The sequence below is a fragment of the Protopterus annectens genome, chromosome 8.part0 (assembly GCF_019279795.1).
Source record: "Protopterus annectens isolate FY-2018-M chromosome 8.part0, PAN1.0, whole genome shotgun sequence".
NCBI lineage: Eukaryota > Metazoa > Chordata > Ceratodontiformes > Protopteridae > Protopterus > Protopterus annectens.
In genome coordinates this window covers 1,782,096,392-1,782,117,528 of record NC_056741.1, presented here as the reverse complement: position 1 = coordinate 1,782,117,528, position 21,137 = coordinate 1,782,096,392, and the positions used below count along the sequence as shown (strand labels likewise).

The following is a 21,137-nucleotide window of genomic DNA, read 5'->3' as shown; positions in this document are numbered from 1 at the left end:
ACCCCAAATTCCTTGGGAAAAATCTGGACTAGACTAGTTACAGGAAAGGTGGGAAAACAAGTGCAAATGCAGGCTTTTAATTCATAAAGTTAAGATATGGAAAAAATTGCCCAAACTACTAATAAACTACAATTTATGGGCCAGAAACCACTCCTCTTGTGGTAGATAGGCCGCCTAGTGCTTACCACTCCCTTGCAAGGTGGGTATGTAGATTGGCATTTCAAGGGAACCAGCTTAATCTTCATGGTGATGTAGTCTTTAAAGCCCCTGGCCATCATTTTGTCCAGCAGTAACCTCTTATTCTGGTTCCTGATCTCCACCCAACTTGATTTCGCCTTGCTATTTATTCCCTCCCCCCTGTGAGTCGAGCAGTTATAGCCCTTTCATTCCTTCTCTGTCCCCCTGCATCAGCTCCTCCAGCACCTAGGCTGACAGTTGAACCCAGAGCTAGATGCAAGTTTTTGAGTAATATCAAAAAATATTTACTTTGTTTTGGTTAAGCTGACTACTGTTTTGTTTCCGCTGAACCAAAGACACAGAGATCATTAAAATCTGTTTAGAGAGATTTCTGAAGGCATACAAAATTGGCTGGTTTGAGCTATAAAAAGTCACTAGCATACAGTCTTTTTGAGTTGAGGAGGGTCACTCTGGAAGACTTCTGACAAATGGTGTGGATTTCAGAGAAATGAGTTTTCCAATAGGAAGTGGCTCACTAGCAAAACTGAGTTTGAGTTTGGAGAGCTGTCCAGGTAAGAACGATCTTTGAGAATTGATGCTCTTTTTCAGGTCAGCTGTGGCTGCATGACTTCAGTGTCTGTAACGATAATGTCAAAAGCCATGATGATGCTAATCTAAAGCTTTTCGTGAATTGGAGAATATTGCACTCCTGAGTGTGAATTTTTTTTCATAAATTTGTTAAAAGTCATAAGTAAATGAAATGGAAAAGCTGTGAGTTGGTGATAGGAGGCTAGAGCTTGGTAGTTCAGGTAAGTCTACTCTGGCTTTTTTCCTTACAAGGGAAGTAATAGCCTGTAGTCAGCTTTTCTAGATAATGATATGAAGTAAGAGATATTACATTTAGTCTGCCAGTGCCTTCCCATCCTAAATTTAAGAATGGGGTAGCTTACTGAGAAATGATAAATTTGAAGTCAAGTTGGGAGCAGACTACAGTGTATGAACAGAAAGAGTTCAGTTGGTCTGGATGTCAAATGTTCTGATGAAATGCTGGCAGTCATTCAAGGTGTAAAACGTAGGAAAATAATAGGTTGCAGGTTTGGGGTGAAGTTTCACCCCTGTAAGATCGTGTTGAATTAAAATCACTAAATTATTTTGCAGTGAGATTTTATTTGCCTTTAAAGCATTTCTAGTATCCTATTTTAAGTTTCAAGAGCAGATTGTGGTAGACTATAAAGTTTAGTATATTTATGTAATTGCTAATACCTGTTCTTAGTCTTTTGTGTCTTGATGTCAAAGTTCAGACAAGGGCTTGTTTGGTGTGATGTAGTGAGTGTTTCTTTAGGAATGGAGCATTGCAGTAGTGAGAGAGCACTTCAAGTAGGCCTTGTAAGATTGTGAGTAGGTTTTTATGGCTTGAAATGTATTTCTTAAGGGATATTTTGATGGACTAAGTAAAGAAAAGGTTTTGGGAGGAAGGATGACTCGGAACTTATAACACTGTTTCTTGGCTGTAGAGAAGAGAACACCATAGGGATAGACTGATCGGTTATATTGGATAAGCTAACAAAATCATGATGTGTACTTACTGCTAAAGTTGGAAAATAGCAGTAGTTCTAATAAACAACCTTTTTGGTTTTTGGATGACGTCTGGTTCTTATTTTGCAGTCTGCTACTTGTTAGTGAGGTAGCAGTTATACAGTACAAGGGCTGTGAGGTGGATGCAGGTAAATATAATAAGCAGGTAAAATCCACGAGAATATTATAAGTAGCTTTCGTCTATGTGTAATTGTGAAAAGCACATTATTAATCCATATATAGTTGTTGATTCCTAGGCTAAGGAGGTAGAACAAAAGTAGAAGTATGTCACTGTGTACAGTTGTTGCTAGCTGATGTTACATAGTAAAATAGCTATGAGGCTAGGATGGTGGGGCTATAGGAGGAAGTATTATAGGCATATATATTTATAGAGGAATAAGAAACAAATTGAGAAATTTGTGCAAATATAAGTGTGAGAGGAGCTATGGAAATAGAGGAGGTCACGGTTTAGAAGTTTAGGGTAAGGTACATTTGCATTTCCATATTTAAGAGAAATATGTATGTATATATGGAAGTTTTAAAGGCTGCAAGGTTTATGTTGGATCCAAGTGTTAAAGGGAGAGAATTCCATGTTTTGGCTACTGAGCAAGAGTGTAGTAGTTGGGCTGCAGGTAGTTTTAGGTTTGTGTACCTGTAGAAGGTGTTGATTTTCTGATATAAGCTATCTTTTGGGTAGTTAGTTACTGAACAGTGAGGCAAGGACAGGACATTTAAAAGCTTTGTATTCTAAGTTGGGAGTAGTTGTAAATTGTATGCAGGAAAGCTAATGTGGTAGTCCGACCCAGTTAAGAGAGTGTAATGCTTATACAGTGATTGGTGGAATATGAGGCATTGGTAGGAAATCTAGCAATTTTGTTGTAACATGTTTCAAGTTTTGATTGCAGGGTAGTAAATAATGGAGCTCCATAGATTAGAGAGGATGAGTAGATATATGATGGCCAAGAATTTTTTTGTAGATGAGCTAAAGTGTTTATGCCTGTTGCTGTTCTACTTTGGGCACAATGCAAGAGTTGTCGTGGGTTCTGTTTAACCAGCTTTATTTTATACAAACACATCATGATATAAGTTTTTTGACTTTAACTTAAGTAACTTGTATACAAACGAACTGCTGTATTCATACATGTTTACTCCTTGGCTGCATTCTCAAAATGGCACGTGCTTGATATAAGTGCATTCTGTCTTTGACATGCTCCTTAAAGACATAGCACATGCTGGTCCATATTATAATCTCGAATTTACAGAACATCGAATAAAATATGGTCGACACCATATTATCAAAGTTCCGTAACTTCGAAAATAAAAACATTTTAAAACATCAAATGCTTACCCTAATGGGTTTAAGAAGGGGGAAAGCCCCCCCACACCCCTCGCTACTTAAATATACCAACTCGGAGATCGCACTTTAATGTAGTATGGTGCGGAAAGGGAAGATTTCCCCTTACTACACTGTAGCGCAATCTCAGAGTTGGTATCTCTAAGTTGTGGGGGATGCAAGGGGCTTGCCCCCCTGCCTACATTCATGTTTTTTTTTCTATAAATGTTTTTATTGTATTTCGATTGTTTAATAGCTCTATGCATAAAGTTCGATGTTTATGCATTCGAAATATTAAACATTTGCGATTATAATATAGACCCACACATGCTCTCTGATCTACATCCTCCCTCTTGAAAAAAATAAAACCTGCAATGTCATGGATATTTTGACATGCAGATATCCAGGACAATTATCAGTCATGCATTCATACAAGATATAATTCATATATGCACAGTTTAAGTCCATGTTGCTACATATTTCACACTGGACTTGGATACTTGTCCATAACGTGTGATATAAAATTGGGAATTCAAAACTTTTTTTCAGAGACTGCTCCAGTGGTTAAGCCTATCTGTGATTTACTTGGAACATATTCAGGGATGGAATCAGAGGTAGGAACACCCACTGGAATGGAAACAATAGTTGTCGGTCTCTGAGATTTAGAGTCTAAGTCACTATAACAATGTCATGATAATTCTGGTACAGGTAACATGTTTACAGTTTTGTTGTACTGCGTACCTTCAGAGTCTATAAGGTAGGATCTCAGTTCAGGACATTTGTCTATAACTTGCCCTATGCTGTCAAAACCTTTTTTTTTTTTTGGGGTGACGTCTGACTGTTTCTTCTTCCTTTAATGGCAAGAGACGTTTGCTCGACTTGTCGTACAATGACTTTTGGATTGAACGTTTCTTACATTGACCTTTGATTGATTGTCTTATTTTTGGCTTTAGTAGATTGGTAGGAATAGGTAGTGTAGCTCTTACTTGCCTGGAAAGAAGTTGTTGAGCTGGAGATGCGAGAACATAATCACTAGGTATGTTCTTAAGGTTAGACAGATTTGAGAAAATGTCTGAATTGTCGCATCTTGACCTGCCAGGTAGCTGTTTCACACTCCGCACAGCTTGCTCAATCAGGCCGTTCGACTGAGGATACTCAGGACTGCTGATAATGTGTAGAAAGTTTCATTCTCTTGCAAATTTCTGAAACTGGCTAGTAAATTGAGTATCCATTGTCAGAAATAACTACCATGGACTGAAAAATGACATTTCAGCTTTATAATAACTGTAGTAGATGTTAGATCAGGTAGTAGATCAATCTCAGACCAATTCAAATAAGAGTCTACCAATCAGGTAGTGTTGATTGTTCCAGTCAAAGATATCAGTGGCTGCTGTTGACCAAGGTAGTTCAGGAACTGTATGTAGCTGAAGCGGTTCTCTTTGCAGGTGCGGTCTAGTACTATTGCATACTGAGCAAGAAAGCATTTTATCAATGTCTTTTGGTATTGAAGGCCAAAATACCAATTCTTTCGCTCTTCTCTTGGTGAATTTGGATCCTGGGTGATCACGATGCAAAATCTGTTAATATTCTTGTAAGAAAGCCGGAACAATAATTTTAGGACCTTTGAAAATAATGCCACCTTCATCAGCATTTCATCTCTGTAGGGAAAACAGGTTTGCACTTTAAATGGTACACTAGATTGCTTTGATGGCCATCTAACATTAAGATAGTGACTGAGTTTTTGCAAAATTGGATCAGTCTTAGTGTGGTTTCTCAACTCATCATAGGTTCATAGGTAGGTACTAGGCTGTCGGCCCTGGGGCCTATACAAGCTCAGCCAAAAAGATATCCTGGCTTTTACCACCCAAGAAAATTATTTTCCTGTGCCACTGTCGAGCAGAGCCACAGAGGTGATCCCCGGGGTGAATTTCCTATTTTCCATCCAATCAAGATTTTTCTTGAAGAGTGCTAATGAGGAGCTTTGTTTGATATAGATAGGTAGTTTATTCCAGAGTATGGGAAGTCTCTGGGACAGGAATCTATCCCTCTGGCATGTTCTATTTATTGTGGTGACAAGGTTTAGGTCCCCAGAGCGTGTAGCTCTGAGGGATTGGGATTTCTTTAAGTGGAGCATGTCCAACAGCTCTGGGTTTGACATAGCTTTGTATGTTAGGCAGAGATCATCTCTGAGTAGGTGATATGCGACTGAGTAAAGCTGGAGTTTTTTGAGATGTCTGCGTAGGGCATCTGTTTGAGGCCTGTAATCCTCCCTGTGAGGTATTTCTGCGGCCTTTCCAGTTGCTGTAGATGTCTTGTGAGGTACATACCAAAAGGGGCGTTGTACTCTATAATAGGTCTAATGAGTGATGAGTAGATGGGAACAATGACCTCTTTTTTTTTTTTTTTTTTTTTTTCTGAATGAGAAACCTTTTGTGATGAGGTGTGCCACGTCGAAGGATTTCCTGACTACTGTGGCAATGTGATTATCAAAGGAGAGACTACTGTCCACCGGTGTCCCAAGGTCTCTTATCACACTTTCGGTGTTAAGTATACTACCACCTATGTTGTTGTTCATGGGTACAGAGCTTTTACTAAAGGGGATGACAGTGCAATTTTTGACATTGAGCTTGAGGTCATGGCTTTGACACCAGGCATCTGTCTCAGTGAGGCCCTTTTGTAGAATGTTCACATCGTTGGGAGTTTTGATTATGGCTCCTAGTTTGTAATCATCTGCGAACTTCATTAGCCAAAGACCTTCTGTGTTGGCCTGTACTTCAGAGAAGTAGATACCAAACAGGAGAGGACCCAGGACTGAACCCTGTGGTACTCCACTTGTCACTGGTCTGAAGTCGGATTTGGAGTCTGCTACTTTCACAGTGTGGGTTCTGACAGTGAGCCAGTTGGCAACCCATCTTGTGACATGGGGATTTATACCTAGTTTAGTGAGTTTATCTGTAATTCCAGAGTTTGGGGATGGTATCGACAGCCTGGGCAAGATCTAGATAGGCTGTGTGAACCACCTTACCCTTGTCTGTGGCTTTTGTGACTGCTTCAAAGAAGTCTGTCAGGTTTAGGAGACATGATTTGCCTTTTACAAACTCGAACTGGGTGGAGTTCAGAGTTTGGAGATTACCAATGTCTGTTTATAAGTTGCATGATGATATGTTCCATGGTCTTGCAGACCAGGCTCGTCAGGCTAATGGGGCGGTAGTTCCTGGGGTACTTGGTTGGCTCCCCCCTTGTGGAGTGAGATAACCGTCGCTGTGCGCCATTCAGCAGGCACAAAGCCTGAGGTGAGGCTATGATTGAACATGGTATTTAGGTGGGGTGCCAGTTTGTTCTGTAGTTTGTGTAGAACGCAGCCTGGGATGTTGTCTAGTCCCATGGATGCTGTGTTCTTGGCTTTGGAGAGTGTGTTTTTTTTTACATGTGCAACCGTGATTACAGGAACTTTGTATTCTTCCGGTATAGAGATGGGCTTTTTATGGGGTGAGAGGGGGGTAAAGTTAGCACTGAACCTATCTGCCAGGATGTTGTCAATATCGGTTGGGTCTGTATATTTAGTGCCATTGTGCTGTAACACAGAGCAGATCTGAGTGTTGCCATTGAGATTATTGACATAGCTATAGAATGCTTTGTAGTTGTCTTTAGAATCAGTGGTGATTTTGTTTTCGTAACCAGCTTTGGAGGATTTTATCAGGGATCGCAGCTTCTTACTGAGGCTGACCTGGGAGCTCATCCACTCATGGGATTTTACTCTCTTTTGCAACAGTTTCTTCCTTCTGTTGTACAGTTTGTTTATGGCAGGGGACCACCAGATTGGCTTCCTTTTTTTGGAGGATAGCGTCTTGGTTCTGTTTGGGATAGCACGATCCATGCACTCATGTAAGTGCTTATAAAGTGCAATTGTGTAGGATTCAGTAGTTGTAACTGTATTGTCCATCTGCATGGGTGTCAAGAAATTCACCACTTCTGTCTTACGAAGCATGAAGTTGGCTTTGGAGAAATATTTTACCATGGTTTCCTTAATGGGGGGTGGAGGCAGGATGTGGATATCTAGGGTAATTAGCTTATGGTCGGATCGGACCAATGAGGCGTTGACTTCAGTTGTGGAACACCGGTCACCGATCAAGCTTAGTAGTCTAAAAATTATGCACTGCCATCGCATCAGAGTCAAAGTTCTCTGTGTCACGCGGTTCTATTGTATTCCTGGGCAATCTGGATAAGGTATCTGCCAGATAGAGTAGTTTATCTTGCATATAGACCATTTTGAAGTTGTACTTTTGCAATTTAAGCATCATTCTCTGTAACATTGCTGGAGCTGAATGCATAGGCTTCTTTGGAATAGTAACTAGAGGTTGGTGATCAGTCTCTATCTGAATAGCTCGACCATAAATATAATCATGAAACTTCGAACATGCAAATACTATTGCCAAAAATTCTCTCATTTTGAGCATACTACATCTCAGTTTGGGTAAGTGTTCTAGATGCTTAGGCTACTGATCTGCCCTCGAAGTGTAACTGAAGCATCACAGGAAAGAGTGCTAGTCTAACCATGGCCATGCAACATTTTTGCATGTTTGCTCTCTTTAAAATGATGTCCAGTCTCTGAAGTCTGGTATAAACTTGCCTAAATAGTTGACCATGCCTAAAAAACATTGTAGAACTTGAGCATTGTCTAGTGCCCACACTGTAAAAGTTGCAGACTCCAAATCTGACTTCAAACTAGTGACAAGTGGAGTACCACAGGGTTCAGTCCTGGGACCTCTCCTGTTTGGTATCTACTTCTCTGAAGTACAGGCTAACACAGAAGGCCTCTGGCTAACTAAGTCCGCAGATGACTGCAAACTAGGAGCCATAGTTGAGTCCCCAAATGATGTGGACATCCTACAGAAGGGCCTCACTGAGACAGATGCCTGGTGTCAGAGCCATGGCCTCAAGCTCAATGCCAAAAAATGCATTTTCATCCCCTTTGGTAAAAACTCTGTACCCATGAACTACCACATAGGCGGAAGTCTACTTAACGCAGAATTTGTGATGAGACCTTGGGAACCAGGTGGACAGTAGTTTACTCCTTTGATAATCACATCGCCACAGTAGTCAGGAAATCCTTCTATGTGGCACACCTCATCATAAAAGGGTTCTCATCTAGGAAAAAGAGGTCATTGTTCCCCTCTACTCGACTCTCATTAGACCCATTACAGAGTACAACACCCCTTTTTGGAATGTACCTCACAAGACATCTGCAGCAGCTGGAAAGGCTACAGAAGTCTCTCACAAAGAGGATTACTGGCCTCGGACAGATGCCCTACTACACTGACCATCTCAAAAAAAACTCCAGCTTTACTCCATAGCATATCGCCTACTCCAAGGTAATCTCTGCCTAACGTATAAAGCTATGTCAAACCCAGAGCTGTTGGACATGCTACACCTAAATAAATCCCAATCCCTCTGAGCTACACACTCTAGGAACCTAAACCTCGTCACCACAGTAAACATTACATGCTGGAGGGATAGATTCCTGTCCCAGAGACTTCCCATACTCTGGAACAAGCTACCCATCTATGTCGGGCAAAGTCCTCATTGGCACTCTTAAAGAAAAATCTTGAGTGGATGAGAAATAGGAAATACACCCCGGGAATCACTTCTGTGGCTCTGCTCAACAGGGGCACAGGAGAATAACTTTCTTGGGTGGCGTAAGCCAGGGAACCTTGTTGGCTAGGCTTACTTTCAGCCCTTGGGCCAATAGCCTAGCACTTACCTATGAACTTAATGGGAATATGAAGACATATTTTTTAATTTTTTAATCCATGCAGGCTATATCTACACTGTAATTGCATCACAACCATTAGTAGTAGTAAATTGATATGGGTGGCATGGACTGCTAATATATGATGGCAGCAGGCAAAATTTTAGTTAAACATGCCTGAGCTAAAGACATTTTATCCATGAGAAAAGCTTCATTGTCTGGCATTTGCAGCTGTTATCAAGTCTCAACAATGATATGGAATTATCCTAGTCCATTTTAATCATAAAACTACACATACAAAGAATATAAACAGACCTGCAGTAGGTTAGGAGAGGTGATGAATGTAATAAATGTTTGTGGCTTTTGGGTAGGATGAATGTTGACACTGAGGCAAAGAGATGTATTGGGCAGCTTGCAGCATTTATCAGAAGAATTTAGAAAATTTATATTTAGAAAGATTTATATTTGTTATGTCTGTTTGGTGAAACTGTAGCGTTGTTGCCTCAGCAAGAGGTTCTTCCGTTAGATTCTCTGTTGGAGTGCCTTCTGTGTGGAGTCTGCATGTCCTCCCCGCGGTTAGGTGGGTGTTTGAAAGACATGTGTAATTAGGCGTGCCTTCGTTGAAGGTTGAATGTCGAGCTGGCACCTTGGCGTTCGTGAAAATCTACTGCCAATCATTAGTGGACCGGCATTCCGCTGTGGCGACCCCTAACCGGGAAAAGCCGAAAGACTACAATAACATGTCTGTTTGGTGAAACTGATTTCAGTTTGATGATTAGAGGTATATTCTAGATGGGAGTTCTTGATGGAATACCCTACATTTAGCAGAGTATAGCATTTGAGTTCTATTATTGGATTACTGTGGTGCTTATGTGTCAGTTGGATGTAGCATTGGTGTAAAAGAACAAAAATAGATGCACTTTTCTGAGCATTAAATTAGTAATGATTATGCGGGATATCGGTAATGAATAAGTAGCTTATTGTGGATATTGCAGGCTTTGATGTAAATGAAGTATTCGTAAACAAGATAAGCATTGTGAAGGTGAAAGATGAGGAATTGATGGGGACACTAGTGCTGTTAGTGATGTGTGGGTATAGTAATAGGAAAAGGTGCACAGCACTGTTCTGATGAAGGATGAAAGTACAGGTGTGTGGAATTGGCAGGGGAAGTTGAAGTTGTATGGCAGTAGTAGTCTGTGGATGCAGTACAATTACTGGACTAAAATTAGTTGACAGTATACTTGGATTTGTTTGATTCTAGATGAGGATTAGAAAGGGTGGTGGATAAGTGGATTCCCTGGAATAGAGAAATTTATGAAGTTTTGACGGAAACTAATTAAATTGGAGCATTTTATATATCCTGATTATGAATACAAAAGGTGGTAAAAGATGGTCTATAAGTGCACATGACTGACTTGACTGAAATAGTAATGCTAAAAGAGAGAGATAATCTGCAGTATTAAAGATATGTAATGGAGAGTTTGAAATAGTAATACTAAAAGAGGGAGATATTTCCAGTGAGTGTTCAAGATATGTAATGGAGTTCCAGGTGTGCAGAGTTAACAGGTAGTGCAAGAAACGGTGTTCATGTGTAAAGCACAAACTGATCTTGGCAGGACATGAATGGAGTGGGCAGAATTTGTTTGTAGGCATGTGTTTCTTAATTACATTGGGCACTACTTCAGTCTGTATAAAATAGGACCGTAATACTACTGTCCTACCCAATCTGCCAACCTTTGTAAACAGTCAGTGGACTGATGAGTTTTTAGCAGTGAGCAGGTAGCTTATACTTTATTCAGGGGCAGTTTTGCTGTGGATAAATACAGCTTGAGACCAAAGCATTTCTCCTTGTTAAAATTGGTCTTCAGTACCTTGCAGATGAAAAAGGTATTTGTAAACTTGTCAATATTAGGTGAAGCCTGTATAAATGAGAATGAGCAGACAAACCTTAGTGTGCACTGCAGGCGGTATTCTAGGTGGTCCATTTATATTATAATTAATATATATGCAGGGACAAATTCATCAGCATTCATTTCTGTAGAGTTGAATTGTAAGCCTACAAAACAGCAATAGTTTGCATTTCGGCAGCTGACTAGAACAGTAAATCAGCATATATTTAACTGTATGTAGCCACCCTGTTCATCTTCGAGCCAAGTATAATGCTGTATAGCCAGTGGGGAACCCAGTTTGTCACTGTGTGCTGATATTTAGAGCATTTTAGGGTAATAGTTCCAGATGTTTTGGGAGTTGTTAACTGACATTAGACAAGATAGACTACATGTGAGCAAGCTAGCTATCCAGCACTTGCTTCTTAAAAATTGCAATGCCAAAAACAAGCATTGGTTATAGAACAAGATGCAAACTGTGACCTTGGCTATAACAAGGCACTGCTGATCCAGCTGCACTGCATACAGTAGTAATTTTTTTTCCAGACAAAGGCAGAGACCAGGTTAGAGTCGTACCACACTGCTGCTATACAAAGGCGTAGTTAAAATATCACTAAAAATTCCTGTACTGATTCCATGGGCTCTGCATTGTATACATTTTCTTCTCTAGAGAACGCATGGAGCTTGAGAGAGTAGCTGTGTGAGATTGAGAGCTAAAGCATTTACTGCTGAGCTAGCCAAAAAACAAAGAGCAATGGTAGTCGCACCGCACTAGCAAAACTATAATATAAGTAAGGCAGAAAAGTGAAAAATAGAGCAACACTACTTTTTAAATGAGTAGAGAATAAAGGTCTGGAGAATAGGAAGAGTAATGTCTTTGAGTAAAATGCATTTGTGAGCACAGTACTTTTTGCATTTTGTTCAGGTAACAATATTGTGTTCCATGTGTACATGTAACAAAAGTTGTAATTAAGCCTAAGAATACAGTTAGAGGGTGGAGACAACACAATCATAACAAGAATGACCTTTGTTAGGTGTGTGGTGGGGGGGGTTATGTAGCAAACATATTGTCCTTGCTTCAGACTTGTTAATAGGTTACTTTTATTTTCAGTTTAAACTGATTACTTTTTCTGTTTTGTCCTTCTGTTTTGTCCTTCAGCAAAAAGAAAACAGATGAGTTCTTAAGAGATGCTCTGCAAGTCAGGCTGAAGATGCTGATTCCCTACATTGAAAAATGGCCTCAGGTAGCAAATACAGAAAATTACTGTGCTGATTAGTTTTCTTACATTTAAATAGAAATGGCGTAAAAGTGACTTTGTTTGCACACTTATGTGCTTTTGGAAGTGCCTTACTGTATTAAGATAGGTGTTTGTGGGGAGTGGAAGATGAACAACTTCAGACAAATTTAAAGTCGTAGCTGAGGAGGTCACTTTTGCAAGCATATATAGTCAGTACATGTTGGACTTGTCCTGTAATTCATATTAATTTCTGTTTGCAGATATAATGACATGTCAGTTTTACATAAGTAACAGGAGCGTAGAATGATGGTGTTTAATGTTGTAGTCAGCTTTAGTCAAGTGAGAGTGAACTGGTAGGGTAATTTCAATAGAAACCTTTTTAGCATGTAGTTTAGCTGTAGATAAGAACTGCTTTTCATTATTTTTTCTGTTTGGCTGGATTTGTCTGCACTCCATCAGTAACTTGTTTACAGGGAGATCCAGTGTTGTACTTTCACAGTTTAATGGAAGTTTGAAACACTGGGGAAATTCGCCTGTTTTCCCATAAAGTCTACTGGGATCCTTGACATGCAGTTTAGTCACCTACAGGTATACTGGACCTCTGTTTAGTCTTTTGCCATGGGTATACCCCACCCCCAAGCCTCAGTGCTGTACTGTAGTGTTAATAGAACAGATGGAATCCAAGTCCCTCTTAAGAGGTTAATACCACTAGCCCTCTACTCTTCTTGGCAACAAAGATGAGCAGGCTACCAGCTTTAACTACTGACACAAGGCCAGTCTGGTTCTGTCATGTTGGTTCTGTTACTTTTCGGTATTTGTTTGTGTTCCATATTAATATGAATAATGGGTAAAATGAGATGCCTTAGCACATGTATATCTTTTGAATTAATTAGATTTAAAAAAAATAGTTAAGTGTTGGCTGAAGATGTGAGTCTCAATCTGCAGTGGAATCTTTGTCTGATAAAGTACAATTAAAATCACTAGTCATTATGACTTCACCTTTATTGTAATAGCCTATAGTGTCCAAGTAATTTTTTGCATCTTTAGTTCTAACCCTTGCAGTCCAATAAGAGTTTACCAATGTATATAGGTTTATAGGTGGTTACTATGCTAACGACCACAAGGGCCTTTCTAAGCCTACCCATGCATCCCAAATCTCTGACAAGTTCTAGTACCCTTGATAAGTGTAAGCAGGGGCTTGGGAGATGAAACATTTTACAGGTTTCCACTGTCCATTAGAGACATAGGTGCCAAACCAGGAATGAATTTCCTGTTGCCCATCCAATTGTCCAAGTTGTACTTGAATTGGGTTAGGAAGGAACTGTGCTTCACATGGATGGGGAGCCTGTTTGAGATGGGGTAGTCTCTGGAATACATACCCGTCTTTCCAGTAAGTCCTATTTATATCACAGGCAAGGTTTAAGTCTTTAGAATGGGTAATTGTAGTGCTGTTTGTTTTATGGATGTGCAGGAGGTCCATCAGAGTGGGGTCTGATGGTGCCCTGTATGCCAGGAATAAATCTCCCCTTGACAGCCTGTAGGAGACAAATACAGGGATAAGGCCTTGAGGTGGTCGCTTAAGACATTTTACTTGCACCTTGCAATGAGTAACCTCTGTGGATGTTCCACTTGTTGGATATGCATTGAACTCGATGAGTCTGATCAGTGCCAAATACAGTGGAATAATGACTTCCTTGGAATTGGATGCCATACTTTTGTTTATAAGTTGCACAACATGGAATGATTTACTTACTACTGTGGACATGTGATGGTCAAAGGCTAGATTACTGTCTGTGTGCCCCTAAATCCCTGACTACTTGGTCAAATCTAAGGGGTGTGTTGTCATTATGATAGTTACCATGTCTGGATGATTTCCCAAAGGATACTTTTATGCATTTCTTAGCATTTAGTTCTAGTCCATAGCTCTGACACCAGTTGTTTGTCAGCACTTACTGGAGAACATTTGTGTCAGTGTGGGATTCAGTGACAGTTCCTAATTTGCGGTCATCTGCAGATTTAGTCAGCCAGAGACCATGGACATTGGCCTTGATTTCAGAGAAGTAAATGCCAAATAAAAGTGGTCCAATGACCAATCCCTGATGGACTCCACTTGTGACTGGCATCTTTGTAGAAGTGCACTTGCCAATTATGACTTCCTAGGTCTTGTCTATGAGCAAGTTTGCTGTCCATCGGGTGACATATGGGTTTGTACCTAACCTCTTGAGCTTGTCAACAATGCCCGAGTGGGCTATTGTCAAATGCCTTGCCCAGGTCAAGGTAAGCAGTGTGAACCATTTTTCCCTCATCCATTTCTTTGTAGTACACATGACTTGTACTAGATGAAACCAAACTGGATTGGGTCCAGTGTCTGGAGGTTTACTGTATCATTATTGATCAGAAGTAGTTAACTTCATTTGATCATCAATCTGTGGGATGTCAGATCCGGACCGGATCTGAGACAGCAGTTTCACCAGCATCTGATACGAGCTCCAAACACCTCCCCTTACCCATAAAACCCCTCCATCTCCTTCCTTCCCCAGATCTCGTTCGCCTTGGCTTTGCCACACAGTGTGTTCTAGATCTCCAGGTGTGGTAGGCACTTTTTCTACTATTTTTGTGGATGTTTTTGAGTTGCTGTTAGTGTAGGTAGATTTCCTACTGCCCCTTGCCTCCCCTTCCTCGTTTTTTGTCGCGTTTCCATTAAAAAAAAAAATTGTTTCTGTGTTGTAGGTAGATTAGGCCTCATCCCCCCCCCCTCCTCCTTGTGAGTGAGTGTATGTTGGGATCTGGTAGTTTAGTTTAAACTTTGTTAGTTTAAACTTTTTGGTACCTCGTACCTCCATGTTGGATATGGCAGATCAGCAGGCCAAGCTGGTCTTTAGAAAACACACAGTGTGTGGCCATAAGTTGTCCCCAGCGGATGGCCACACTCTGTGCGTTGTGTGTCTGGGGGCAGCCCATCTTTCTTCGGACTGCTCTATTTGTATTGTATGGGGTTCAACCCCAGGGCCTTAAAGGATCATAGGGCAAAATTGATCCTCAAGGGACTTCTCCCTGCTAAGGAGGCAACTGCCTCTTATTCTGTTGTGGTCACGGTTGCGACTGCACTTTATACTTCGGCCACTGTCTCCTCTTCTTCCCAGGCTGGGACTCAACCTCCTGGAGAAAGGCTTGTGGGTAGGGACTCGGGGAGGGGGGGGGAGCAAGGACAGAGAGAGAGACAAAGGGAGGAAGAGGTCCCCAGACCATGTATTTTCGTTCATGGTCATAGACCAAATTGTGAAAGACTTAGTGGATTTTAGTTTTGTGAATGACCAATTTTTAAAACTGGAACTAGAAAAGAAAGAATTAGCGTGGCAGCTTCGTTTAGCTGCAAACAGAGACCCAGGGTTAAATGAGTGTTGCTCAATTTCATGTATTTTTAAAGATAAAAAGTTTACTGAGATAGTTCATTTTCTTTTTGTTGTTTGTGTATGTCATTGAATGCCCTTGAAGGTGTAACTAGAACCAAAACACAGCTTTGTAAGTAAGCAGTACTTAGCAATACTTACTAGTATTAGCATAGTTTAAGGTTTTATTATATATGACTTTTTAGTATTACTTGTGTGTAGTTTTAAAGTATAGATGCAAATAGAAGAATTTAGATATGATATGATAATATTATAACAGTGACTTCTTTTCATGTTTTTAATGTAAAAATTTTTTAAGTGAGAATTTTGGTCAGTCTTTTAAAAAACTTCTGGTTCAGTATTACATAAAAGAAGTTATTTGAGTGTATCGCCTTAAACACAAGGGATACAGCAATTAATGTAATTACTGACATCTGTCTTAACCTAGTGCTTTGTTTTAAAATGCTTTGAACTAGTGTTGTTGGTTGTCTGAAGAAGTTCTGATATTTATCAGAACGAAAAACGCTGGTGCAGCGTTTAACTTTTATTTTGGCTTGGTGAATAAAGCAGTGTTTTTATAACTTCTGGTATTAAGTACATTGGATTGGACTATAACCTACAGTTACCTGAACTTTTGTACCTGCATGTGCCTAGCCCTTGGAGCTGACTTACCAACATTTTTTCTTAGTTTTCTGTGTGGTTTCTTTTGGTTGGAGGTCCCCAGACCAGTCAGATCCAGTGGGTCCTCCCCTAAACGGACAGCTTTTTCCAAGCCAGCTTCTCCTCGGCTCCGATCGCAGAGATTCTCTTCTCACCGGAGCCAGAGGACCTTAAATCTCTTTCCAGGGCCTCTGTACACTGACCCTCCCGGCCCGAGTCGGTGGCCTTGTAGCAGTCCACCAGAAGTCTATCTGAAGTGGACGTGGACAAAATGATGTAAAGGTTTATTTATTTTATTTTTATTTGTTAACCGGGTTGATTCAACTGAGCCAAGGCCCATTTTCAGTGGAGACCGGAGGAGAAAAGCTCCAGATTGCAGTTACAGTTGAGAAAAAAAGTTTACATTGCAGAAATCATAAAAACTAAACTTTTAAATAACCTAGAGACAATTTAAGTAAATTACTGTGAGTTTTTAAGTTTCTAAGTATGTCAGTAAAGTAAAACAAACAATCTGGTTTATTCACACCCAGGTTCAGATGGGGGTCTTACCAGCCCCCACTCCCTCCAGAGGGGAGAGGTCGCTTTCCTTCTTTGCCTAGATATCTCCTTCTCCTGTCCAACCCCCAGTATCAGAGTTCTTGGATCCGAGAGGTTCCAGAGTCAGGAGGCCAGCTCTGATGGTACCTTGACCCCGGCCATTACCCTGAGCATGTCGGATCTGATTGGTTTGGACCCAAGTGGCTCTCTGAGCTGAAGCCTGGGCATTGGATCTGAGGGCTTGGGCCTTTCTCCCTTGGCTCCAATGCTGTCGGTTCAAAGCCTATTCCTCGGTATCTCGGCTCCCTCAGGCTCAGCTCCTATCCCCACGCCAGATCCAGGGAGAGCAGTTTCCTTGCCAGTTTCTCAGGAGGCTCGCTCTCCCTCAGCTTTTGACATGGAGGAGAGGGTGTTCTCTAGGGGATAGAGACCTCTAATCATCTCATCGGAGTCCACCCTGACTCCCTCGCCTCTGTCCTTGCATGGGCAAAATGAAAGACGAAAACCCAATCTGTGCTCGAGGTGCCCCAGACTGTTTCCTTTGAGGAACCACAAGTAGTTTGCGAGATCTTTCCAGGGAGTACCACCGAAGAGTTCACTCACAAACGAACATGCAAAAGGAAGCAACTAGACTCCTCTCCAGAGTCCCTCATGAAGGATACTGACTTGGAGGAAGGGGAAGGTTCCCCCAGATCATCCCCCTATCTTGTGTCAGTGGGGGGGGGGGTTGGTCCGCACCCAAACCTTCCTCGGACAAGTCTGTGTTCCTGGAGGCCTTCGACATGGGCCTGTCTACATGCTGTGTGCCCCCCCCCCCGCGGATCCCTTGGTGGACCTCAGCACCAGGGCATGGAAGGAGCTGGATACAGTGGAACCAATCCCCAGGTGTCCCGATAAGCTCTTGAACCCTCCAGTTGGAACAAGGGATCCCCAGTGGATGCCATGGTGGTAGCAGCTGGCACTAAGAATTTGCCCAGGAAAGTTCTACAATCCATTCCCCCCCGACTGAGAGTCCAGGACTATGGATCGTCTGAGAAAGTGGACATATGCTTCAGCGATCTTTTCTATAAGGGTTCTGAATTATTTGGCCCACGTTACTAGACTACAGCGAGACCTTGTCAAGGAGTTCACTGAGTCGCCCCTAGAGTCCATGCTTCCAATATCACTAGAAGTCTACATTGCAAAAAATTTGGCTTTAATCATTATTTTTCCTGTCAAAAAATAAGGAAGGTATCTGAATCTACTGGAAATGAGCTTTTCTAAGAATACCACACATGACCAGACTATGAGAAATGAGATCGTCTTTATTAAATGCTATACAAGACTTATCAGTAAAATTTGACAAAATGAATAACAAACTGGACACTTTTGAAGAGAGATCTACAAAACAAATACAGCAACTACAAGGAATGACGCAACAGAAGTCTCAAATAGCTGGCATAGAGAGATCCCTAAATGACACTGAGGGCAGACTCTCAGAACAAGATCTTCAGCTACATTTTTTAGCAAAACAAAATGCTTCATTACAAAATAAAATAGAGGCTCTAGAGAACAGGTCCAGATGAAATGACCTTCGCATCTGTGGGCTACCAGAGAAAACCGAGGGAGATAACATGGTGACTTTCCTTACTATCTGGTTACCTGAAGTTTTAAAATTGCCTGAAGCTCTTTCTTATGGAATTGAGAGCCCATAGATCCTTAAGAGCTGCTTCATCAGCCATCAAATCAAAAAAATCACCCGAGATCAATAGTTTTTTTCATCACAGGACAAGGAACTTATTTTAAAGACAGCATGGTCAACTTCTCCAGTTAAATACAAAGGCAACATAATCAGATTTGATAATGATTATTCTGCTGGAGTTATAACTGCAAGAAAAGAATGTCTTCCTCTGATAAAGGATTTGAAAAAAAGCAACTTAAAGTGCACCTGCTGTTCCCTGCAAGAATAAAAATATTTTTTACTGAAGATCCTAAAACTTTTGACACTCTACAAGCAACAGTTTCTTATCTTTCAGCTAATAAAACCTTGGATAAAGTGGAAGAAATTGATTGGAGCTCCTTTGGGGTAAAGAGACATGCAGAAAAAAATGAATGGAGCACTGCTGATAAGAAGAAGCTAAGACACACATGAAAAACACAAACACTATTGTTTTCTATTTGCTCTGTAAGGTAAAAAAGTTCTTCTTTAAAAGCATTCATGCTTTACATATGTGTCAGTCTTTGAAGCAATATAAATACATGATAAACAGGACATTTTATAACTAAAGGAAACCACCCTAAAGAAAGCAAGGTAACATATCTTTCTTTCTTTACTACAGTGTAAATACTTAAGTCATGATTTCTCTAACTCTAAATGATATTTAGATAATTCATTTATAAATTACCTGCCTTTTACTGCTAGTATAGAATATGATGCATTTACACTGACATATTAATGTGGTGTGCTTAAATGAACATGATTATTTTTATATTATTTACACTAAGCTGCATGAAATATCTAAACGTGTTGCATTTAATTCACATAATAATATATAAAAGCTGATAGATAACTACTTTTCAAGGCACTTTTTGACAGTTGATGCTAAAAGTGCCTTTTTGACTAACAAACAACTGTTTGGCTTGTATATCTGCCATTAATGTTAAGAAAACTAATAGCAGTTTAATGAACTCATGTTCAGTTTAAAAAGCTCTAAAAGCTTCACTTTGTTTTTTGGCTTCCTGCCATGGTCACGAGCTGGAAACTCTTATTTTACCATCCCTAGAGTGGAGGTTCTTCAGTTAGAATCCATTACTGTGTGTTAAATCCTCTACAAATGTACGAACAGCACAAAATGAAAGTAAACAGTCTTAGTGATGTCGGCACTGAAACAAGGCAGTATGGGTGTTGTTTTAAGCTCTTAAGCTACATAAAGTAACAAGCACACTATTTATGAGATGGCAAAGTGCTTTTACAGTTTAACAAATATTAAAAGTACACTGAAGTACCTAACAAATTTAGAAGGTATCAACACATGCATAATGTTTTATTATGTTGTAACATCTGTTATTCATTTTGAATTGTACACACAAACCACACACAAGGCTTAAAAAGAAGTATATCACTTGGAAGAAACTGTATGAATAGTTAACACATACAGACTTTACTATCTTCTAATAACATTACCCAAGTAAATTACTATAATTTAACTTAATTTTATGAAAATTTTATACATGTAAGTCCTTGACTGGAACTATATAACATATTTGTAAACACATTGCAGCTAGTGTACTCAACCTTAAGGACAGTAAGTCCGATGTTCTTCGTCTTCCATTGCTGCAGTCCTTACTATTGGGTATAGTCCGCATCCAGTCGGCCCGAATACCAGAGTATAAGGCTGACGTCGGTCAGGGCGCATTAGACTGACGTCAGTACGTCAGGGTACTAATGCGCATGACCGGCGTCATATCCTCAGTCTTTTTTGCCGCGTGGTCCGATGCAGAAGCAGTTTTGCGAGTGCAGGTTGGCGTTCTGAAATATTTCGAACCGAATTTCAGACCGAATCAGAGTTGGCTAAGTACCCGTTGGGAACATTTTGGTTTTTCTTGCCTCAGTATTTAACCGGATGTCAGAAAAAGTGAATAACTGTATTTCTTGTGGGAAACAAATACCTCATAGGGATTACCATACGTTGTGTATACCTTGTTTAGGGCCTGAGCACGGCGTTGTTGGTTGCCGCTCTTGTGCTAGGTTTAACAAACGCACTATTAAGAGGAGGTTAGACTGTGCCAGATTAGTGTTTGGGAAGCGTTGCAATTATAAAATGCCGCCGGATGCTCCGGCCGCTTCGTCCAAGAAGCGCAAGGACAAAACAGCGAAGCCTAGGGTTGATGAACCGGCAGTCCCGGACGTCGGTTCTTTAGGAGGCTCAGTGGAGCCAGAGGTTTTGCCAGGAGTTTCTATGGAGTCTTAGGCAGAAACTTTACTGTTACAGGATGTACCCTCTCAGGAGGCAGGCCAGGCTGAGGGGGCTTCTCAGGTACCTATTCTTCCCTCTCTTCCCAAAGTAGTTAGAGCCTCTCCTTCTGTTGCCAAAACTTCTTTTAAAGGTAGGCCAAGTTCAGCTTCAGTAGGGGCTTCTCCTAGCATTTCGGGTTCTGTACCTAAGAAACATATGCTTAAAATGGCAGAAGATTTCATTACTATGATTAGAGGTTCTATGGGCCCTCCTGATAAGAGGCCTAGGGTGGAACCAGAGTTTGACAGTTTTGAACAGGGTTCAGGGGCTTCTGAGTCTTCTGCGGAAGATTTGCAGGAGTATCCTCATTATTCTGATTCTGATGTGGATGATGCCACTCCTTGACTTCTCCTCCTGAGGATTTTTCATTTTCAGAGACTCTACATTCCATGAGGGAGCACTTTAAATGGGAAGGCCAGGATTACTCTGATTCCAGGAAGAGGCTTAGGGAATTCTTGTTTTTACCCCAGCATAGGCCCTTAGCTATACCTCCTGTGTTAAATGTGGTGGAAGATGTTTTGCAGAGGCTTCCCTGAACCCTGATTCTTTGCCTCCTGCTCCTGTTAAACCTGATAGGTACTATAGGGTGCCGGAAGCT

At 40.8% G+C, this 21,137-nt stretch overlaps 1 protein-coding gene across 1 annotated transcript in view; it reads left to right on the top strand.

Moving 5' to 3' along the window:
- COQ9 (coenzyme Q9) overlaps window positions 1-21,137 on the top strand; it is a 399,687-nt gene that overhangs the window by 108,011 nt on the left and 270,539 nt on the right. Inside the window, exon 5 of the mRNA XM_044081281.1 lies at window positions 11,880-11,964. Coding sequence (XP_043937216.1) covers window positions 11,880-11,964 — 85 coding nt within the window. The remainder of the gene's footprint in view (window positions 1-11,879; window positions 11,965-21,137) is intronic.